Source organism: Chinchilla lanigera, unplaced genomic scaffold (assembly GCF_000276665.1).
Source record: "Chinchilla lanigera isolate Chin_1 unplaced genomic scaffold, ChiLan1.0 scaffold00036, whole genome shotgun sequence".
Classification (NCBI taxonomy): domain Eukaryota; kingdom Metazoa; phylum Chordata; class Mammalia; order Rodentia; family Chinchillidae; genus Chinchilla; species Chinchilla lanigera.
In genome coordinates this window covers 11,876,527-11,895,224 of record NW_004955437.1, presented here as the reverse complement: position 1 = coordinate 11,895,224, position 18,698 = coordinate 11,876,527, and the positions used below count along the sequence as shown (strand labels likewise).

General features: G+C 45.8%; 1 protein-coding gene across 1 annotated transcript in view; it reads left to right on the top strand.

The window, feature by feature from the left end:
* Tnfrsf21 (tumor necrosis factor receptor superfamily, member 21) overlaps positions 1-18,174 on the top strand; it is a gene marked incomplete at its 5' end in the record, with an annotated part of 38,170 nt that extends 19,996 nt beyond the window's left edge. Inside the window, 3 exon segments of the mRNA XM_013517103.1 lie at positions 2,162-2,427; positions 15,370-15,580; positions 16,747-18,174. Coding sequence (XP_013372557.1) covers positions 2,162-2,427; positions 15,370-15,580; positions 16,747-16,976 — 707 coding nt within the window.
* Positions 18,175-18,698: the final 524 nt, after the last annotated feature.

Genomic DNA, 18,698 nt, shown 5'->3' with positions numbered 1-18,698 from the left:
TGAAACAAGGCGATTTACAAAGGGTTGGTTTAGGATGTGTATGTAGACAGTTCTCCAAATCATCCACCTTGAGGGAACTGTGTAGCCAAGCAAGGATTTATGGTGAGGAACCACCAGACCCTCCATTTTCACAGAAGAATATCATATTATCTTAGGCAGGAAGGGATAGCTCATTTTCAAAACATCTCAATAACTGACTAGAGCCCTCCAATTTTTTTTTTTTTTTTTTTTTTTCTGGTAAACCTCTGATAGAAAATTCAGTTAATTAGTAACAGTAAACTTTTCTATATTCGTTTCCTCTCTCCATGGGGAACCTGATCCTCCCACCTTTTTTTTTTTTTTATTTAGCAGTAAATATTTTTTAAGACATTGGTAGCAGGAACTCTGGTGGCAAGAGATGCGAGTATGGCTTCATGAAAGGTATGATACTGGTTCAGAGGACTTTGTCTCCTCCTGATGTAAAACACCAGAGCCCTACCTGCGTGTTACACATGTACCCAGGTGTGATGAAGGCAGAGAGAAAGTGCTGTAGGAAGGGGACTCCAGAGATAGCTACTTGGGGACCTCACCCGACAAAGCCTGTGCACCTGAGGTTGGATCCTGGTGTCTTGCTGTATGTTTCATGTACCAGATGCATATTCGCAGGGTCTGCAGGAGATGACAAGACGTAATGACTGCAGGTGTCCCATTGACACACACTTCTGCTGCATGTGGCTTCAGGTACCCATGGTCAACCAAGGTCCAAAAATATTAAATGGAAAATGGAAGAAATCAGCAATTCCTAAGTTCTGAAGTGCATGCCGTTCTGAGAGGGGTGGTGAAGTCTCCCGCCATCCCTCTGTCTGGGGCATCCGCACCGTGTGCTCCCTGCCATCGGTCACTTCGCGGCTGACCTGGTTGTCAGTTTGTGACTGCCCCTTTGCTGTGGGGTGGTGATTGTGTCGGCCTGTTTTACTTAATAATGGCCCCAGTGTGCAGGAGCAGCATGCAGGCCTCTCAGACATGCCAAAGAGCAGTCAGGAAGTGATAGTAAAGGCAGCAAAATCCATGGGCTGGGGTTGCTAAGATCCATGGTAAGAGAGGATCATCTGTGAAACTGAGAAGAAAGAAACAATTCCTGTTGTTTTCCTGTTGCATCTCATACTGCAGATAGTATAGCCCCCATCAGGGTGGAAAAGGGGTTAGGTTGCAGGGTCAGGTATTATTTGTTGCCTCTGCCGTGTCCTGGGGAAGCGGGAGGAGCGAATAGATACTGGTAGCATGTGCGCATGCATTTCATAATGGTTATACCTATGGGGGTTTAAATTCAATACTCAAATCACCTACCTTTGTGCTATTGGGCAGCAGCCTAGCTTTCCTGAGTATTAGGGTGTACGTGTGCGTGTGGCATGTGTGTGTACGTGTGCGTGTGGCGTGTGTGTTTCTTACCTGTGCCGTTGGAATGTTAGTACTTTTATAAAGATGTTCGCTGAGCTAATGCCTTGACATAATACCTGCAAGATAACAGCTATTATTATTACACTGTCACTTTGGCTGTTGTGTTCATTGTAACTGTGCAAGTCAATTTAGCAAGCTGAATAATGGCCCAGAAACTTACTTGTTGAGAATTGAATTAGAGTCAAAATTTAGATGTTTTTAAGGAAATGCCTCCTTTGGGCCAAACTTCTGTGGGCTGAGTAAAGAACACAGGTCTCAGAGCCTGCATGTTCTTTACAGAGATGGCGTTCGCTGCAGTGTTAATCTGTGGCTTCTATTTTTCCATATTTCATGAAGTCACCACTTTTTTAGTCTTGGGGATTCTAATTCCTTTGGTTATAATTGTATTGAGAAATAACAAAGGATTCACTCTGATTCCCTTTCTTGGGTTTGGCTTTCAAAACATCTTTTGGGGTTGATGTATTATACTTCCAAGAATGGTCTGTCTTCGGCATCTCCAGTCAGGAAGTGAAACATTTTAAAATTATCACTCTGGTTTTGCTCATTTGGTTTTTTCAGTGCTGAGCATGAACCCAGGGCCTGGCACAGGCTGGACCCCTGAACGCACTCATGCCCGGGAAGGGGAGTCTGCATGGGGAACCTGGCTGTCATGAACGGCAGGACAGAAAATTCCTTCCTTCTCCTCATGCATTCCTGTGTTTGTCTTTGTCCTTGTCTGGCACAGGGATCGACATCCTGAAGCTGGTGGCAGCCCAGGTGGGGAGCCAGTGGAAGGACATCTACCAGTTCCTGTGCAATGCCAGTGAGAGGGAGGTGGCTGCCTTCTCCAACGGGTACACAGCCGACCACGAGCGGGCCTATGCCGCGCTGCAGCACTGGACAGTGCGCGGCCCCGAGGCCAGCCTGGCCCAGCTCATCAGCGCCCTGCGGCAGCACCGGCGCAACGATGTGGTGGAGAAAATCAGAGGGCTCATGGAGGACACCACTCAGGTATGGCGTCCTGGCCGCGGTCTCTGCTCACACTTTCTCAGGCATCAGCACTAGCTGATCCTAGGCATGTGTATACACAGCCCACCCCTCCTTAGGCAAAGTCACCAGGGTCCCAGGAGTTAATGGACTCTGTGGGCTTTTTTTTTGTACCGGGAATCGAACTCAGGACCTTGCACTTGCCAGGCAGGCACTTGTGCCGCTGAGCTATATCCCCAGCCCAATAGACCCTTAATGTATAAAAATGATTTTTTTAATGGTTAATGTATGTTTCTGTTCACCAGCCTGAGACACCTACGCTATCTTCACAAGGGATTTGCCTTTGTGGCTTCGCCTTATATCTGTCCAGAACAGCTGTCTAGTCATAGTCATAGTGGCTGGTGAGCCATTGTTGAATTAAACACATCCAGAGGCCAACTGTCCTTATCTAGGATCTGAAGATGTGTTTTTTCAGGCAGTTTTGTCTCTTAAGGTCAACATTTAAACTCAAATCAATGCAGCCTTCCAGGGTCATGTATTTTCTTCCGGTGTCATTTATTTTCTTCCGGGGTCATGGGCATTCAGGAAGCAGTAGAGTGAAGGGAGGATAGTTGGAAGTTACTGTGATTTGGCAAAACTATTAAAAAACCACAAAATGAAAACCTAGCACAGCATTTCAAGTTGTGTGTTATTTCTGTCCTTAAAAAATTTTTTTATTGGTACATTTTAGGTATGTATAATAACATTCATCATAGGGAATTTGTACATGTATATGATAGATCTTGCTGCTTCTTTTTCCTCCATTTCCCTTCCTTTCCCTTCCCTGTAGCTGTTCTTTTTCAGTCTTTTGACTTGAACTTTGTGTGTTTTTATTTACAGACTGTCTCTTATAATGAGCATATACCTAAGGTGGTTTTTTTTATATCTAGTCTTGTAGTTTAGTCACTTAGAAGATTTCAGTGTGGGTGTGGTTACTCAGATTTGGGTTTTGGGTGTTTTTTTTTTTTTTGAGACAGGGTCTCTCTGTGCAGTTCAGGCTGGCCTTGAGCTCATTTTGTAGCCCAGGCTGTTCTCAGACTTGCAATAATCCTCCTACTTCAGCCTCCCTAGTGCTGGGATTACAGGTGTGCTCCACCACACCTGGCTCAGATTTGGGTTTAAATCTACAACTTACTATTTTCTATTTGTCCTGTTCTCTTTTTCTCTCTCTTTCTGACTCCCCCCTCTTTTTTTTTAAATCAAGTCTTCCTTTGGATTGATCAAATATTTTCTATTCTGTGTTTCCTCCTCTATTAGCTTGTTAAGTATACATTTTGTAATTTTCTTTTAATGAAAATCTTAGAGATTACAACATGCATACTTAAGTTAGGTGGTATGTTCTAAATATTGAGTTTTTAGCATTTTTTGGATACTATAACCACCTGAGAAGGTTTGGATCCTGTTTTTCCTTCTCTTGAATTTGGCTTTGTTGCCATGCATGAGTTTCAATGCTACAGACTTACTATCCCCAAGGCATCTTTTAACAGGCTTCCACAGTCAGAATATATGCAGATTTACCTGCCTGTTGATCTTTTCTGTTGTTGTTTTGTAGCTTCCTGCAGCTTCAGCTTCTACCTAGCATCGGTTTTCTTTTGCCTGCAGACTTCTCTGTGTAGGTGTCTGCCAATAAACTCTGTTCTCTGTCTAGAAAATAAGTAAATTGTATTATTTCGCCACAGTCTTTGAAGGAGAACTGGAAATAGGAGTTTAGTGCCAGTTATTTTGCTTTAGTCCTTTAGTGCCTAAGTTTAAGCTTTTCCTGCTAAGCAGCAAAGGAAATGAGATGATTTGATTTTTAAAACTATGTTATGTAATAAATTATATGCACACTGTTATGCCAGGCACTCCGGGCAGTGCAGAGATGAGGAAGACAAGCTCACTGCCGTCAAGGAGGTACGCAGTTGGGAGGCTTCTTGACTGCAGATTTGTGTAATCTAAGGGCGTGAGCCCAAAGCTGGGCTGAAGGCCTGCTGGCTGCCAGCACTGGAAGAGGGGCATGCAGACAGGTGCCAGGTTCGATTCCTGACCTAGGGATCATCACTGTGGGAACCCTGGGTAAATCGCCTGGCCTCTCTGCCTCAGTTTCTCCATGACCAAATGGGAAGCAGTACCTTTACTGCTTTGGAAATGAGGGTGCATGACCCGCCGGGAAGCCCTCGGATGTTTACTATTCGGTGTTCACTGTGGGTGGTGGTGGTGTTGACTGGTAGGTGGTAGGATGATGCTTTGTAGTTCGGGAATCTTAGCCCCTTCCTGTCCCACATGGGAGACCTTTGTCATCATTTTAACGCTTTCTCCCTCTCCCTCCTCTCTCACAGTGGCCTTTGTGGTGGAGACTGGGGGGCTTTGCTCTCGCTAACCCGCTAGGAAAACAGGAGAGAATAGTGCTCCGGCTTGGGCTGCGGAGGCAACTCCATATGCTCCCTGATTTTCCTGCCTACAGCTGCAGGATGCAGCTGTTCTTATCTATGAGTCTTTCTGAGGTCAGCTATTTTCAGAAATATAACATAGTAAGGGTGTGTCAAGGCACGTACTAACTGTACACTTGACCACTGGCTCTTTGGCTGTTGCAATTAGTCTTTAGTTTTCAAGCTGGTCATTCTGAGGGGACACAGGTGATCGTCACACTCCCTAAGGATCAGAGCCTAAGATGTAGCTCAGCATGCGTCAGGCCCTGCCTTCTGCTGTCACTGCAGCGGGGAGGTCATTTAAGGTCGTGTTCCTTCTTGCAGGGCGTGACTTTGGACTCTGGGAAGCTTCAGGGGTGGCGGGGAGAAGAGGATCTTGTAAAGGGGCTGCTGACACGCACCGGCCTGGGTATATTCATGTTAAAGGTTGTCGGAGTGCACAAAGCAGCCGTGTCTATGAATAGCTGTTAGATATTTGCTGACATTTCAGGCAGTTCTGCTTAGTATCATATTCTAAGGTTCACTCAGTTCGTCAACAGTGTTTTCTCGAGTTCCAGCTGTGTGCCTGGGACTAGGTAAAGAAGAAAGGTGATCCCTGCCTTTCAGCAGCTCAGTAGCCAGAATGGAAATACATGTGCAAATAATTACAATTCCGGCAACAAGCAAATAACAAAAATGTGCACAACGAATTACAGGATGGCTTCAAAAGGAAGTAGTGCTTGACCCACCCCCAAAATACACAGAAAACCAGAACAGATATGTATTTGTCCTTTTGAAACTCATTAAAAAACAGTCTGTAGTTTCTTCCAAGACTATATTGTGGTCTTTTTCCCTGAGATTTCCCCATTTGCCTTACAAGGAAGCCTTATTTGCCATTTCGCTGTAAAGGGCTTCTTAAACTTTGGACTACAAAAAGCATGTTTTCCTTACATCCTGTTTTCCTCTGCGCAGTAGCAAGCTTGACTGTTCTGGGATTATAAGGGCCAGGAAAGAGGTTCTAATATCCCATTGGAGGCCAGGTGCTCTAGTTCTTACTTTGACTTTCTAAGAACCAGTAGAAGGGACTGACAGCCTCTGGGATTTGACTATGTCCCTGCGGATTGAGATTGAATTTTGTTTTTGCCACGCGTGGTGTGACCTTGGGCTCATGCCATTATGTCCTTAAACCTAAGTTTCTTTGTCAGGGTCTTGGAAAGATGTCATGAGAACTGGAGAGATGGGTGTCAATATCCTCTCAGTGTCAAGTAGGGCCCGGCAGATTTCAATAACTGTTTTCTGTGTTGGAACGAATGGACTTTGTAAGTGCACGTTAAGGAAAAAGTGACCCAGCGTTTGCCGAGAGTCTGTTTTGTCCCACCCCATTTGGGTGTTTTACATCTGTGCTTATTCATCGAGCTTCTTCACAGGTATAGGTAGATATTATAATTAAGATTTGTTACTTTCATCGGATCCTACATCGATGGTCAGGTGTGCCATCGTTATGTGTGCCACTGAGAAAGGAATAAAAACATTACCATTAGAGTTGTAAGATACTGTCCTACCTCAGAGATGTTAAAATGTGAAAAAAATATGCATCACAGAATTCACTAAAGATGGAAGTTGAACTTGAGGTTTATAAAAGTCCTAAGGAGAAAAGCTGAGAAATTAATTCTTGGGGTCCTAATATTGATGTACTGTCCACTACCCACATGTACACGTTGCTGTCATCCGTGGTGTTAGTGTTATTATTATTACTGTTACCACCGTGAAGGGTGAGATGTTTAACACAGGCTGTTTATCTAGTGAACATGAATAAAGCTCCCAGAGATACTCAATGGGAAGAAACTGAGGCCCACACCTTACGAAGCTGGCATTTTTGTAAGAGGGGTGGGTACATGAGCTAAACTTTAGAATGTGTTCTGTGAAAATGCTGTCAGGGCTTGGAGTGGGCTTCTGTGTTTTTCTGAGACTCAGGGTCTCAACATTGAGAAAAGGCTGAGCCTGTTAGCTGAGGGCGTTTTTATTTACCCTTTAAACCACGCCCTTAACTAGCTTTCTCAAAAAGTGCACTGGGAGGAAATCGGGATCAGTACTGTGAAAACAAGCTTGTTTTCTCCATCAGTTACTAGTGCTGGAGGACACTTTTCTTTTGGAAGCCAAACAAATGAGATGAGCTTATTTTAGCAAGTGTGAGCCTGTCCCTGATCTACTGTAACCCAGGGACCACTGTGGATACACTTGCTGGTCAGGACAGTAAATTTTAGTGTTTTAATGTTTTATTCCTCATCATTTCCTTAGGAGGGACAAATGTTATCCCAATCGTCCAATGAAAATTGGCACCGTGTAGATTGGATTTATCCACAGTTGGTGTGAGTCAGGGGAGAGACTGGCATGACCAGCAATTAACTCACCACCAATGACATGCAGGTCTTTTGATAATCACAATAGCGTATAAGGCTCTTCTGAGAATGATATAAAACACAGAAGCTGCACAGAAAAGATTTGATTACATAACCATAAAAGAGAAGACCGCAGGTATCATCTGCAACTCCAGAGACAGTAGCTGGGGGACATTGCACCATAAGCTTCATTTCCCTTAAAAAAACATCAAGAATTTTTACAAAGTGATGGAAAGAAAAATGGGGTTTGTGAACAAGACAGATAAAAAGGAAGAAGTGTAATGTGTTTGTTTTGGGGAAGACAGAAGGAAGCACAGAGTCCCTGCTGGCAGGCATTTGAGCCCAGCTCTTAGGGAGGGTAATCGGGCCATCTACTCAGGTGTTTGCTAATTGCCCATGACTCCACTGGGAAGAGTGCACCTTGCACATATCCACATCCACTCAGTGAAGCAAGGACTTGTGCATTCCCAGTGCAGCACGTGTAACAGCACAAAGTGTGGAGCCCACATGGTGTCATTCCCTAGACAGCTGGTTTGCAAGTCACGGATGTCATGGAAGAGCAGTGAGCACTTGGAGAAAGAAGTCTTCAGCCATGCCTGCTCACCAGGTGTTCGAAGGCTGGGCCAGGCGCACAGGTGTCGCGTACTGGCGCTGTACAGATGTGGGCTCTCCTAAAAGCCGAGGGCATTGATCACAGTGACCATACCCCAGGGAGAGGACCCACAGGAGAGGAAGCTTTGGAGTTGTGTACCGCCTGGATTGGAATTCTGGCTCCAACTGGCAGAACCCAGTGAATGGATTTATGGGCAATAACCAATCCTGAGTAACAGGGTGAACTTGGACCTTCTTGCTCAGGCGTCCCAGTTTACTGTGACATTTCTTTCTGCCATCCACAGGGACTGAAGGATCACTCTAAAAGTCTGTGCAACTTGTTTTCATGGGTAGAATAGTTTTTTTGTATTGTTTGGTTTGATTTTTTTTGTCTTCTTGAGACAGGGTCTCGCTATGCAGTTCAGGCTGGCCTTGAGCTCACTTCGTAGCCCAGGCTGGTCTCGAACTCACAACAGTCCTCCTGCCTCAGCCTCCTGAGTGCTGGGATTACAGGCATATGCCACCACGCCTGGCCCTCCATGGGTAAAATTGTGCAAAGGCTTTTCTTTGGGAAGGAAGGTTTTCTAGTAGACCTCTCTGGGTAAAGGTAAGGGAAACCCTACTTCCCAACGGAGCCCGGCCTCCTAATGTACTGATGCTGCCTGCTCTCGTGGGCTTGGTGCTGTGTTCTGATGGAGTGGGCTCAGGCCTGAGCCAGGAAAGCCTACCTAAGAGCCACACTTCCTCTTCTGAGTAGCGAGTCTGCTCAGGGCTGACAGCAGTGAGGCCAGAGGAGGTCAGCAGCCTGCACCGCAGCGGGGTGGGGCCGCCCTCCCCGTCAGCCCTCTGGACCCAGCTGGTTCTCACCAGCTCCGTAGCTTTGGGCGGCTCTACTTGTGGCTTCCAGTAGCTTCCCCGAGCACCCAGGAGAGGAGCAGCAGCCTTGCTTAGGGCCAGGACTGATGTTAGTGTAGCCTATGGGGTTCAAAGTGAACTCTTCAAGATGATCAGAATTTGTAGACGATCCTCTGTATGCACAAAATTACCTCCCACTACCTTGTTTTGGGTTTGGGGTACTTAAGGGAAAAGCACAGGCCACCCCGATGGACCCGGGGCAGCCGAAACAGTTGTACTTCAGTGAGGTCACCCTGGGACCGAACTACTTTCATTCCTCTGTGCTGGAACAGACCTTGGGTCATTGGAGGAGACTTTGAACAGAATTCCCCAGTGCTGTAGGCATTTTCCCCGGGTCAAGGCGAGGTTTTCCTGATGGTGGGGTGCTCACCCTGTGGGCTGTGCACCACCTCTCAGCCCATGGGAACATGTGACAGTTCTCCTGGGGTTGGCTCTGGGTCCCAGGCTGAGCAGAACTTCTCCAGGTTGTGTTCTGGTCCCTGCTGCTTCCATACCATAGCCTCCTGGAAACCCAGGGACATCCAGAAGGCAGAGGGTCCTCCCTGCTGCCGTGCTGGGTGGCAGCTTCCATTCAAGAATTCTCCATTAGCACTGAAGCATGTCCTGCCCTGTCTCCTGGGTCTGGGCTGTGGAGAACAAAGCTACACAACCAGAAACCCAGGAAAAATTTGGGGAGTTTTTATCGTAGGGTTGCTTGGCGCTTAGCTTTTCTTTTCAGTTTTTTAAATTCACTTTTAAAAATGAGGCTTGTAAAACAAAGAAAAATTGAAAGCACAGTAGAACATTCATAAACCTACCACGTGGAGCCAACAGTTTACATGGTGACCTGTTTGTCGTATGGATATTGTGTGTATGTTTGCAATCTGTGTCCCCCACTTCTAAGATTTTCTCCAAACTTTTTCTACCTGATGATAATCCCTTGAATCAGGAGTCAGAATTTTCTCATTTTCTTCAAGTTTTTCCTTTTTTGCTTGCAAAAAAATTTTTATGGAGTAAATTTGAGTTATTCTAGACAAGACCCCCTCATCCTGGGAAGGGTTTGATAAAAGTTCATACTCAGAAGAATCGTTTAAAAATCCTTGTCTCTTGTCATGTAGGACTGCTAAGGAAGCCTACATCTTTTTCCCATTTTTACTTTAGAGGACACATGTGTTTTAAGGGAGACATCTTAATAAACAGGTATTCATTGATTGGTATGTGAACTTGGGAACTTACTAGATTCAGATAAATTTTTGGGGATCAGTCTTCCAACTGTCATTATATGAACTCTTTTTTATTTTATTTTATTTTATTTTATTTTTGGGACATGGTCTCACTATGCAGTACAGGGCTGGCCTTGAGCTCACTTTGTTGCCCAGACTGGTCTCGAACTCGCAATGTTCCTCCTGTCTCAGCCTCCTGAGTGCTCAGGCATGCACCACCACGCCCATGACCCACATACTGTGTGTCAGTATGATCTCTCTTTTTATATCTAAAATCCTGGAACCACATAGATTTGTATAACAAAGCACTCCTTTTTAGCTGGGTTCCTATTCTCTAATGCAGGTACCAATACGTTCAGGTGTGTGGAGGGTCACACATCTTTTTCTAGAGCCCAATCTGAAGTTTCCACGTAGTCCTGTTGGTAGTCCAAAAGCCAGCTTGATCTTGATTCATGGGTAGTGGGAACAAACTTAGATAATATCATAATCCTTAAATAGTTTTAATTTTATTTTTACTTGTGACTAATTCCTTTGAGATAAACTTTCAGTGGAAATTGAATTTGTGTGTTATTTTAACTGGTCACTGGTCTGTTGGGATGTTCAGATGTGAAAGCAGTGCTGTTGGCCCAGGTTGCAGGGTCTGGCATGCGTAGGGTAGTGCTGAGCCGCTGACCCCTGCAGGGCCTTTCAGGCTTGCTCCACACTCTTCCTGTGGCAGAACCAGGGCAGCTCCCTGCAGTCATGTGGCTGCTGTGATCTGTTACTGTGTGTCAGCTCCTTTAAAAGCTGCGGAATCCAGACAGGGAAGTGGTGGCCCAGCAGACAGGGTAACTTGGAAACTAGACGGAGCCAGGCAGTGACCTCGGACAAGTAACTGACAGCTCAGAGAGCCTCAGTCTCCCCTCTCTAAAGGGAGCTGGGGACTCAGGCACAGCCTGCAGCAGTGAGCCCAGGACTGAGTCACCTAGCACAGCCCTAGTAGGGCTCCTTCCTCAGGATCCTTCTGTTAACGGGAGCTGGGTGACAGCTGTCAGCTCCTATGGAATAGCAGTTGGTTCCCATGGGATTTAGCAAATGGGCTTTGCAAAATCATCATCAAAGTGCTAGAGATTCTCTCTAAGTTAATGTTGCTGCACAGGTACAGTGGGTTAGCTGAGGTTTAGAGGAGGGGGTACTTGGAAAGGGCACCCTGTGCCCAGGAGGAGTTCTTTCTGCAGGCTGTCAGGCAGATCTAACTCCATCCAGAGAAGAAGGGCTAGGGGACCTGCTGGGTAGTACAGGAGCCCAGAGGCTCCACTGGCCATTTAGCGGGCTGAGTAATTAATGCTGCATTTTAGGAGGTCACTCGTGCATCGAAAATTTGTTCATTAGTTTCACGAAAGCAGATTGTGCAACCACAGGGAGACAGTAATTGAAAATAACTTGGTGGTTGGTGAACCTTAATGGAGGGAACCAGTTGGAGATAACATGGGAAGGACGAAGGGCTGGGCGGGGGTGGCTGGAGAGAATGAAATAGCAATGGTAAGACAGCAGTTTGAAAGGAAGAAATTTAGCGATGACCTCGTCTGACTTTTTGGAAATAGGGAAGCAGGTCTGAGGAGGGAAGTGGTTCACCCAAGACCACACAGCTGGTTGGGGATATCTCCCCTCTTCCCTTGCAGTGCCTTTGTGGGATTTCGTGACTTTGAGTTTTAGGAGTGGACTTTGTGTACAGGAAGTGAGTGCTGAAAAGATGGCCCAAAGCTGTGGCTCTGACCTTTCCTGATTGTGGGGGCGTGCTCAGCTGCAGATCACAGGGGAGTAGCTCAGAATCCTGTTTCACCTGGATCCACTACACCATGAACATGCCTGGGAGTGTTTTCCTTTACCACTCGTGGCTCTGCCGTCCCCAGCCTTTACTGTGTGGCATCTCAGGAAAGCCTGGTGAGCAGGGAAGTGCGTTTTCAGGAGAGTGTTATTTTTGAGCATCTGACCCTGGCTGTGACTTGGCTGAGTCCCCAGAGTGGGCACTTGCATTATAGTGCTCTGCCTGGCAAGGGGACAGCTGGAAGGGGAGCAGAGAGGACAGCCACGGCTCTTTCCAGGGCAGACCATGTACAGTTTATAGCGCTGTTCTCACAAGCACTGGTTTGAGCCTCAAGAGCTCAGAGATGCTCAAACCCTCAGATTCTCAGCAGTGCTCTGTTTACCGAGGGCACTGAGATGTCTCCTTGTGCTCAGTGCTGGTGGCACCCAGCAAGGACACCAGGTCACAAGGAGCTATAGGCGTCACTCAGCTGTTGGTAAAGTGAGCTGTTTATCTCCCATCCCTTATCAGTTGAGACTAATAAGAATCTGAAAGGACTGAGTGTACCTGCATGGAGACTAATCAGGAGGGCATCTAGAGTGCATTTATTTGGTCAAAAGAAATCGCATGCCCTCGTGTGCACACAATGTAACCATTCTGGTTTAGGCTGCTTGGAGCTTACCCTGCACCTCCCCTGCCCCTTCTTTGTAGGTCTGACTTACTTTCCTTATTCCAGTCTTCCAAGTGAGCATGGTCACTTCATGGCTGAAAAGCAAAAAGAATCGAAGTTTTCAAGTTTCTACAAGTTGGCTTTAAATTCCAGGTGGATTCATTACCTTTATGGTCCGGTTTCCCCGGAGGTCTTTCTTCGAGGTCTCAGTGCCTGTCCTGTTAATAAGTCAGGGGTGGGAGGACACTTCGGTGGCCACGAACACTTAACAAAAGTATGGGGCCAGGGATGTAGCTCAGCGGCCTAAGAGCTTGCCCAGCAAGACTGAGGTCATGAGTTTGATTCCTGGTACCAAAAAAAAAAAAAAAAAAGTATGGAGAGCTTAGTTTCAGAGATGATCTTCCAGCGATCAAAAAAAAAAAAAAAAAAAGTATGGAGAGCTTAGTTTCAGAGATGATCTTCCAGCGATCCTATTTCTTGGCTACTTACATAAATAAAATACCACAGCTACAATACTTCCAAGTTCACAGAAGGAAATATACCTATCAGGGGTCACTGCTTTGAAAAATAGCATGTATGGTTTTTCTAATTACAAAATTAATCTATCCTCATGGAGAATTTGAAGTGCTCAGAGAGGCTTCAGGAATAAATTAAATAGCTCTATTTTGTGACTATTTTGTTAAGTTTCTGCTCAAAGGGTCTTTAAAAAATTAATTTATTAGTAGTTTTGTTTTTTTGAGACAGGGTCTCCATATGTAGTTCAGGCTGGCCTTGAACTCATTATGTAGCCCAGGCTGGCCTTGAACTTTCGGCAATCCTTCTGCCTCAGCCTCCTCAGTGTGCCACTACTCCTGGCTTCTGCCCAAAGCTTTTTAGTGAAGATAGGGACCCTCTTTCTATGAAAATCTGGCTTTTTTGTTAAGTTGTATGTCTTTTCTTTTAGTTTCTAAATCTTACTTCTTCATTTGCCATAAACCCTGAAGTCATGAACTTGCATAATTAATAAAACAATTTATTATACCTGCCTCAAGGACTCAATTTTCTGATTAGAGATGTCACAGGGAACACTGGTCCCACTACCTGTGTGGTAGATCAGCTTCTGTAGATGTTGAAGTATTAGGTAAAGGGAGGAAAGAGAAAGTTTCTGTGAGCCATTTTTCCCCTGGGGGAAAAATACAGCTAACTTTTAGACAGATTGAAATCCCTTACACAAAGCGAGGGATAGACACTTAGTAGCTGAGCAGATTTCTAGGAAGATGCTTGTCCTGTGTTCTCTGTGAGACTGTCCTGGGGGTGCTAAGACATCCCGGGGATACTCCTTAGTACCTGACTGCTTAACTCCTAGAGGGCCTCAGGTCAGCATTTGTCTTTCCCCATTATGCTGGAAATCATGTACTTGATTCCACCGATAAAACCTTTTGGCAAAATTATGGGGGTGGGATTTAAATTAAAGTTTTGAAATGAGTTCAGGAAATAGGTGGGTGGATTTCTTAGTCAGTGGCATGTGATTTGTGGGTGGGAATTTCTTTTTTAAGCCATGTGGACGGACCATGTCTTCCAGTGTCACGTCCCCGAGAGCCGGAGTGCAGACAAGCGCTCTTTGTCTCCCTGAGTGCGTAACAAAGGTGTGCTGGCTTGAGTGGCTGTCTGCACAGAGCCAGTGGAATTAGGAGTTTGAAAGCATCCATCAGACTCGTTCTGAGGTCACGAGGGGCCTCTGGGAACACAGCACCCCAGCCTGCCTCTGATTCCACTGCCCCCGTCCACACTTCACAGTCCAACCGGCTGAGGTACAGCTCACTGTCCACTCAACAGTGCCTGAGGCTGAGACACCCCACCCCACCCCACCACATCCTGGTCTTCCTGTTCCCATCCTGGTAGCACCTTTCCCCTGAGCTAATTTGGAATGGGAGCCAGGAACCGGGCGGGCGGCCATAGTCCTGCTCCTTTCCTGTGTCCTCTTGTTAGCAGCCATGCATCTCCCAGGGCTCTGGTCCGCCCATGCGGGACACTGTGCCAGACACAGCACTGAGGGCTGGCGCTGACCCTGCACAGACGTGTGCTCTCGCTTCCTGCTGGTGGCGTGGGCAGGGTGGTGTCTTCTTGGGCCTCGCTTCTGGATAGCCGAGGGTGCCTTCTTCTCACTGCCCTCAGAGCCTTTACTATGTGAGTCTGTGTCTCAGTCTCTCTTAAGGAAGCAGCCATCTTGCTGCAGAACCGACCCCTGTAGGCTCGTTTTATCTCGACCTCTGTAATGACTCCGCCCCCAAGTACAGTCCCAGTGGAAAGGCTCTGGGTAAGGACGTTGACAGACTTTATGTGGGGGCACCATTCAGCTACTAAGAGAGGGGACTCTACTAGATAATACCCAAGGCCCCTTCTAGTTTACAGAATTGTATTTTACATTAGGATTCTTTCCCCTCACACCCGTGTCCAGCTCCACACTCTCTAGTAGCAGCTGAATGTGAAGGCTTCCTGGCCTTTTCTAAGATTAATTAACATTAATTTGACGTGAGGTGGGTTCTGGCCTCAACTTTCAAAATCATAATCTTCTTGCTTCATTCTCCTGAGTAGCTAGGACTATAGGTGCGTTACAACAGGCTTCTAATTTTTAATATATATCTACGTCCATGTGTATTTTTGAAGTTTATTTATTTATTTAATTGGTTTATTTGAGACAGGGTCGCACTATGTAGTTCAGGCTGGCCTTGAACTCACTACGTAGCCCAGGCTGTCCTCAAACTTGTGGCAGTCCTCCTGCCTCAGCCTGCCAAGTGCTGGGATTATATAGGTGTGTGCCAACACACATGGCGGAAGTTTTGTGAATGTTGTAGACACTCAAAATGGGAGAATTAAAAAAATACTAAATGGAACAAAAATGTGCCTGAGAAAGGGTTTAATTTCACTGTTTTTAACCCTGTATAACTTCTGATATATATACACTAATTATCTTTAAAATGTTTTCTGCCTCCTGCAGCTGGAAGCAGACAAACTGGCCCTGCCAATGAGCCCCAGCCCAGCAAGCCCCAACCCTGGCCCCAGCGCTCCCACGCTTCTCACAGTGGAGCCATCGCCCCTGGACAAGAATAAGGGCTTCTTCGTGGATGAGTCCGAGCCCCTGCTCCGCTGTGACTCCACATCCAGCGGGTCCTCAGCACTGAGCAGGACGGGCTCCTTCATTACCAAAGGTAGGAGCCGCAGGTTCCAACCTCCAGGGCACCCAGCCTAGCTGCAGCCAGGCCACCTGTCCCGGATAGCCTGTCCTGGACCCTGAGCTGACCCTGGTTGGGAAAGGTGATGCCACCAGCTGTGGTGGACACGCCTAGGAAATTTGACAGCTGCCACCGCCTGTCAGGTCACCTTTATCCTCCCAGTACTAGCAGAGGTGTTTCCGTGAAAGGTAGAAAATGTAGTCCAGCAGGTTTTTGGAAAATTATTTACCAGCCTTGGATCCAGAGATTTAAAGTATAACTGGTCTTAAGAATTGAAAGGACAATTTTACTGACTTAGGAGCCTAATGTTCATGCTGTTAGATTGAAAATACTGTTTTCAACATCAAGGATTTTTTTTTTTTTTTAGGTAAATAATTTGCCACTTTTGCCTTGCAATAATAGGGTAGGAAATTAGGAGATACAGTGTTTTATGACAGATTTCTGTTAGAAAGTACCTAGGTTGGGGGCAATTCTATTTAGATTTTAGAAGAATGATTCTATTTTATACATATATTTATAAAACACCTTATATTATAACCACTTTACATATTTATGTCAACCTATTATTTATTTATTTAAAAATAAAATGTAGTGGCATTTATATATCATTACAGATAGTGTAAGGAAAGTTACAGTTCCTTACATCTATGTGAGATGTGGCCCAGGAAACATTGTTTTCTGGCTTCTAAGCTTTTATTCTCTCAGAGTTGAAAAATTTTCTAAGTCTGACAAGCTGGCTGGTCTGGCTTGGGACTTTGATCATTTGGCCAGAGGTTGGGGCCTTGGATAGCTTTGTTTAGTAGACACACTGCAGATGGAAAAATTGATAAAGGTATCACAGCATTTCTGTGAGTTTCAGAAGAACTTTGAAATCGTTTAAGTCTAGATGTTAATGTGCCACCGTAACCATCCATCTGCCACCGCCTTGGCAGGTCACTGTCTGATTCCTAAGAGGCTGCTCTTGCTGCTGTATTATGTGCAGTACAAGTGCAAACTCCCAGGCCATCCGTGCTGTGCGAGACAAGAGTGTTACAAACACGCCGTGCTGGGGAGGCTGGGGAGAGGGTGGTTTCATGCTCTGGGCGGCCCCTACCCACAGCACGGTCCCATTCATCTCCCCCTCCTCCCTCTGCTCTCTGCAGAGAAGAAGGACACGGTGCTGCGGCAGGTACGCCTGGACCCCTGCGACTTGCAGCCCATCTTTGACGACATGCTGCACATCCTGAACCCCGAGGAGCTGCGGGTGATTGAAGAGATCCCCCAGGCCGAGGACAAGCTGGACCGGCTGTTTGAGATCATCGGGGTCAAGAGCCAAGAAGCCAGCCAGACACTCCTGGACTCTGTGTACAGCCACCTTCCTGACCTGTTGTAGAACATGCCAGCACTGCACTCTGCAAACTGACTTGGTGGCGGGTGGCTTCATTTGGTTTCTTGCTTCTGGTTCTGGTGTATGTGTGTGTTTAACAGTCTATGGCCAGTGTATGAGTTCTTTCTTTTCTCATCTTTTTTTTTTTTTCCCTCTTCTTTTTTTTAAAATCCTCTTGGAAGTTAGTTTATAACCCTTTGCAAAGTATAACTATTGCAAAAACACCCACCAGTAAATTTTTATAAGTTCCAGTTTCTCTATGTTTTTTTTTTTGCCTTCTGCTGTATTTTCCAGATTGTTCTGTGCACTTTAAAATCCACATAACTGACCATAAATGCAGTGTGACTTTTCCTCCACACTGGATTGTGAAGTTCTTCTTAAAGTGGAATGGCATCTTGTGGATTCTATAAGCAGTCTTCATGTCTTTCAACATCCATGTCTACATTTAAAAAAAATATATATTATTGCTATTTTTATTATTTTTTGTCCTTTACAGACGTTCTTAGGGATTAAGGAGATCTGAGATCCTGTTGAGTTACTGTAACACAATCAGACCTTGAATTATCTTCTGGATATTCCATATTGCACACTTTGCATTCATGGCTGAAACTTGACCACACCATTGCAGACCGAATGGTTTTTGCCTGGACACTGTGTAGAATGCCTGATTCCTCGTGCTCCTCTTCACGCTAACTCGCTCTGGGCTGGAGAAGCGATATCCTTAAGCCATCAGGACTTGCGATTTCAGTGGCTTGACATCTGGGCCACCAGAGAACTTGAACTTCATCTTTTAAGGATTGAGTTGTTCCGGAACACACTGCTGCACTTTGGAAAGTCAAAATCGAGTGCCAGGGGCATGTTTTCCATAGCATTTGCCCAGCTTTGCTTTCAAAGATGTCTTGTTTTTTATACAAACATAGTCAATAGGTCCAGTCTGCCCTCAGGCCTTGGTCTTGTTGGGTCTGCTCCATCAATCACTATAATTAAAAATGGCTGCAGCTGTAAGAACTCTTGTCTGATATATTTGCAACTATGCGCCCTTAGAAACCTACCCTCGCATCCTCAGTGGCCAGGTTCTAAAACAAAGGTGGTGTGGCCTCCCTTTGTGCCAGTGGGGTTTGTGGGCAGTGGTGAGAGACTGATATCAGAAAAATGCCTTCAAGTGTACTAATTTATTAATAAATACTAGGTGTTTGTTACTTGAGTCGTTTGAGTGTTTTTAATCCTTGCCTGTCTTGCCTGTCTGCGTGCTCAGGTCTGTGCTGTGAGTGGTCTTTTGGAAAAGAATGTGTATTTTAAAATCCTCAGCCTCTCTGATTTTCAGATCATGCCAGCGAGCAAAGATTCTGTCTGGAAAGTCACCTGGAAGTACCCAGAGAAAGACTGTGGGGGAAAATTACAAGTATGGCTTGGTCTTTGGGGACCTGATGTGGGCTCCTCCTTTTGAGATTGAGTGCCTCTACTTACGCCCGAGGATTTGAAGGGACAGACTAGAGTGGGGGGAGGGAGGGCAGTATGTGGGTTGGGACTTGGGGTGTGTTATTATTTCCATCTTGGAAATCATCCTCTCCTGGGAGGACCTATACCACTGAGTTCATAAGGCTTTTTTTTTTTTTTTTTTTTTTCCTGTAGTGGAGATGAACCAGGGACTCCTGCAGGCTCCATAGACACTCATCTCTGAGCTGTACCCCAGCCCCTCAGAGGGCTTTGTGGGCAGCGAGGCAGGTG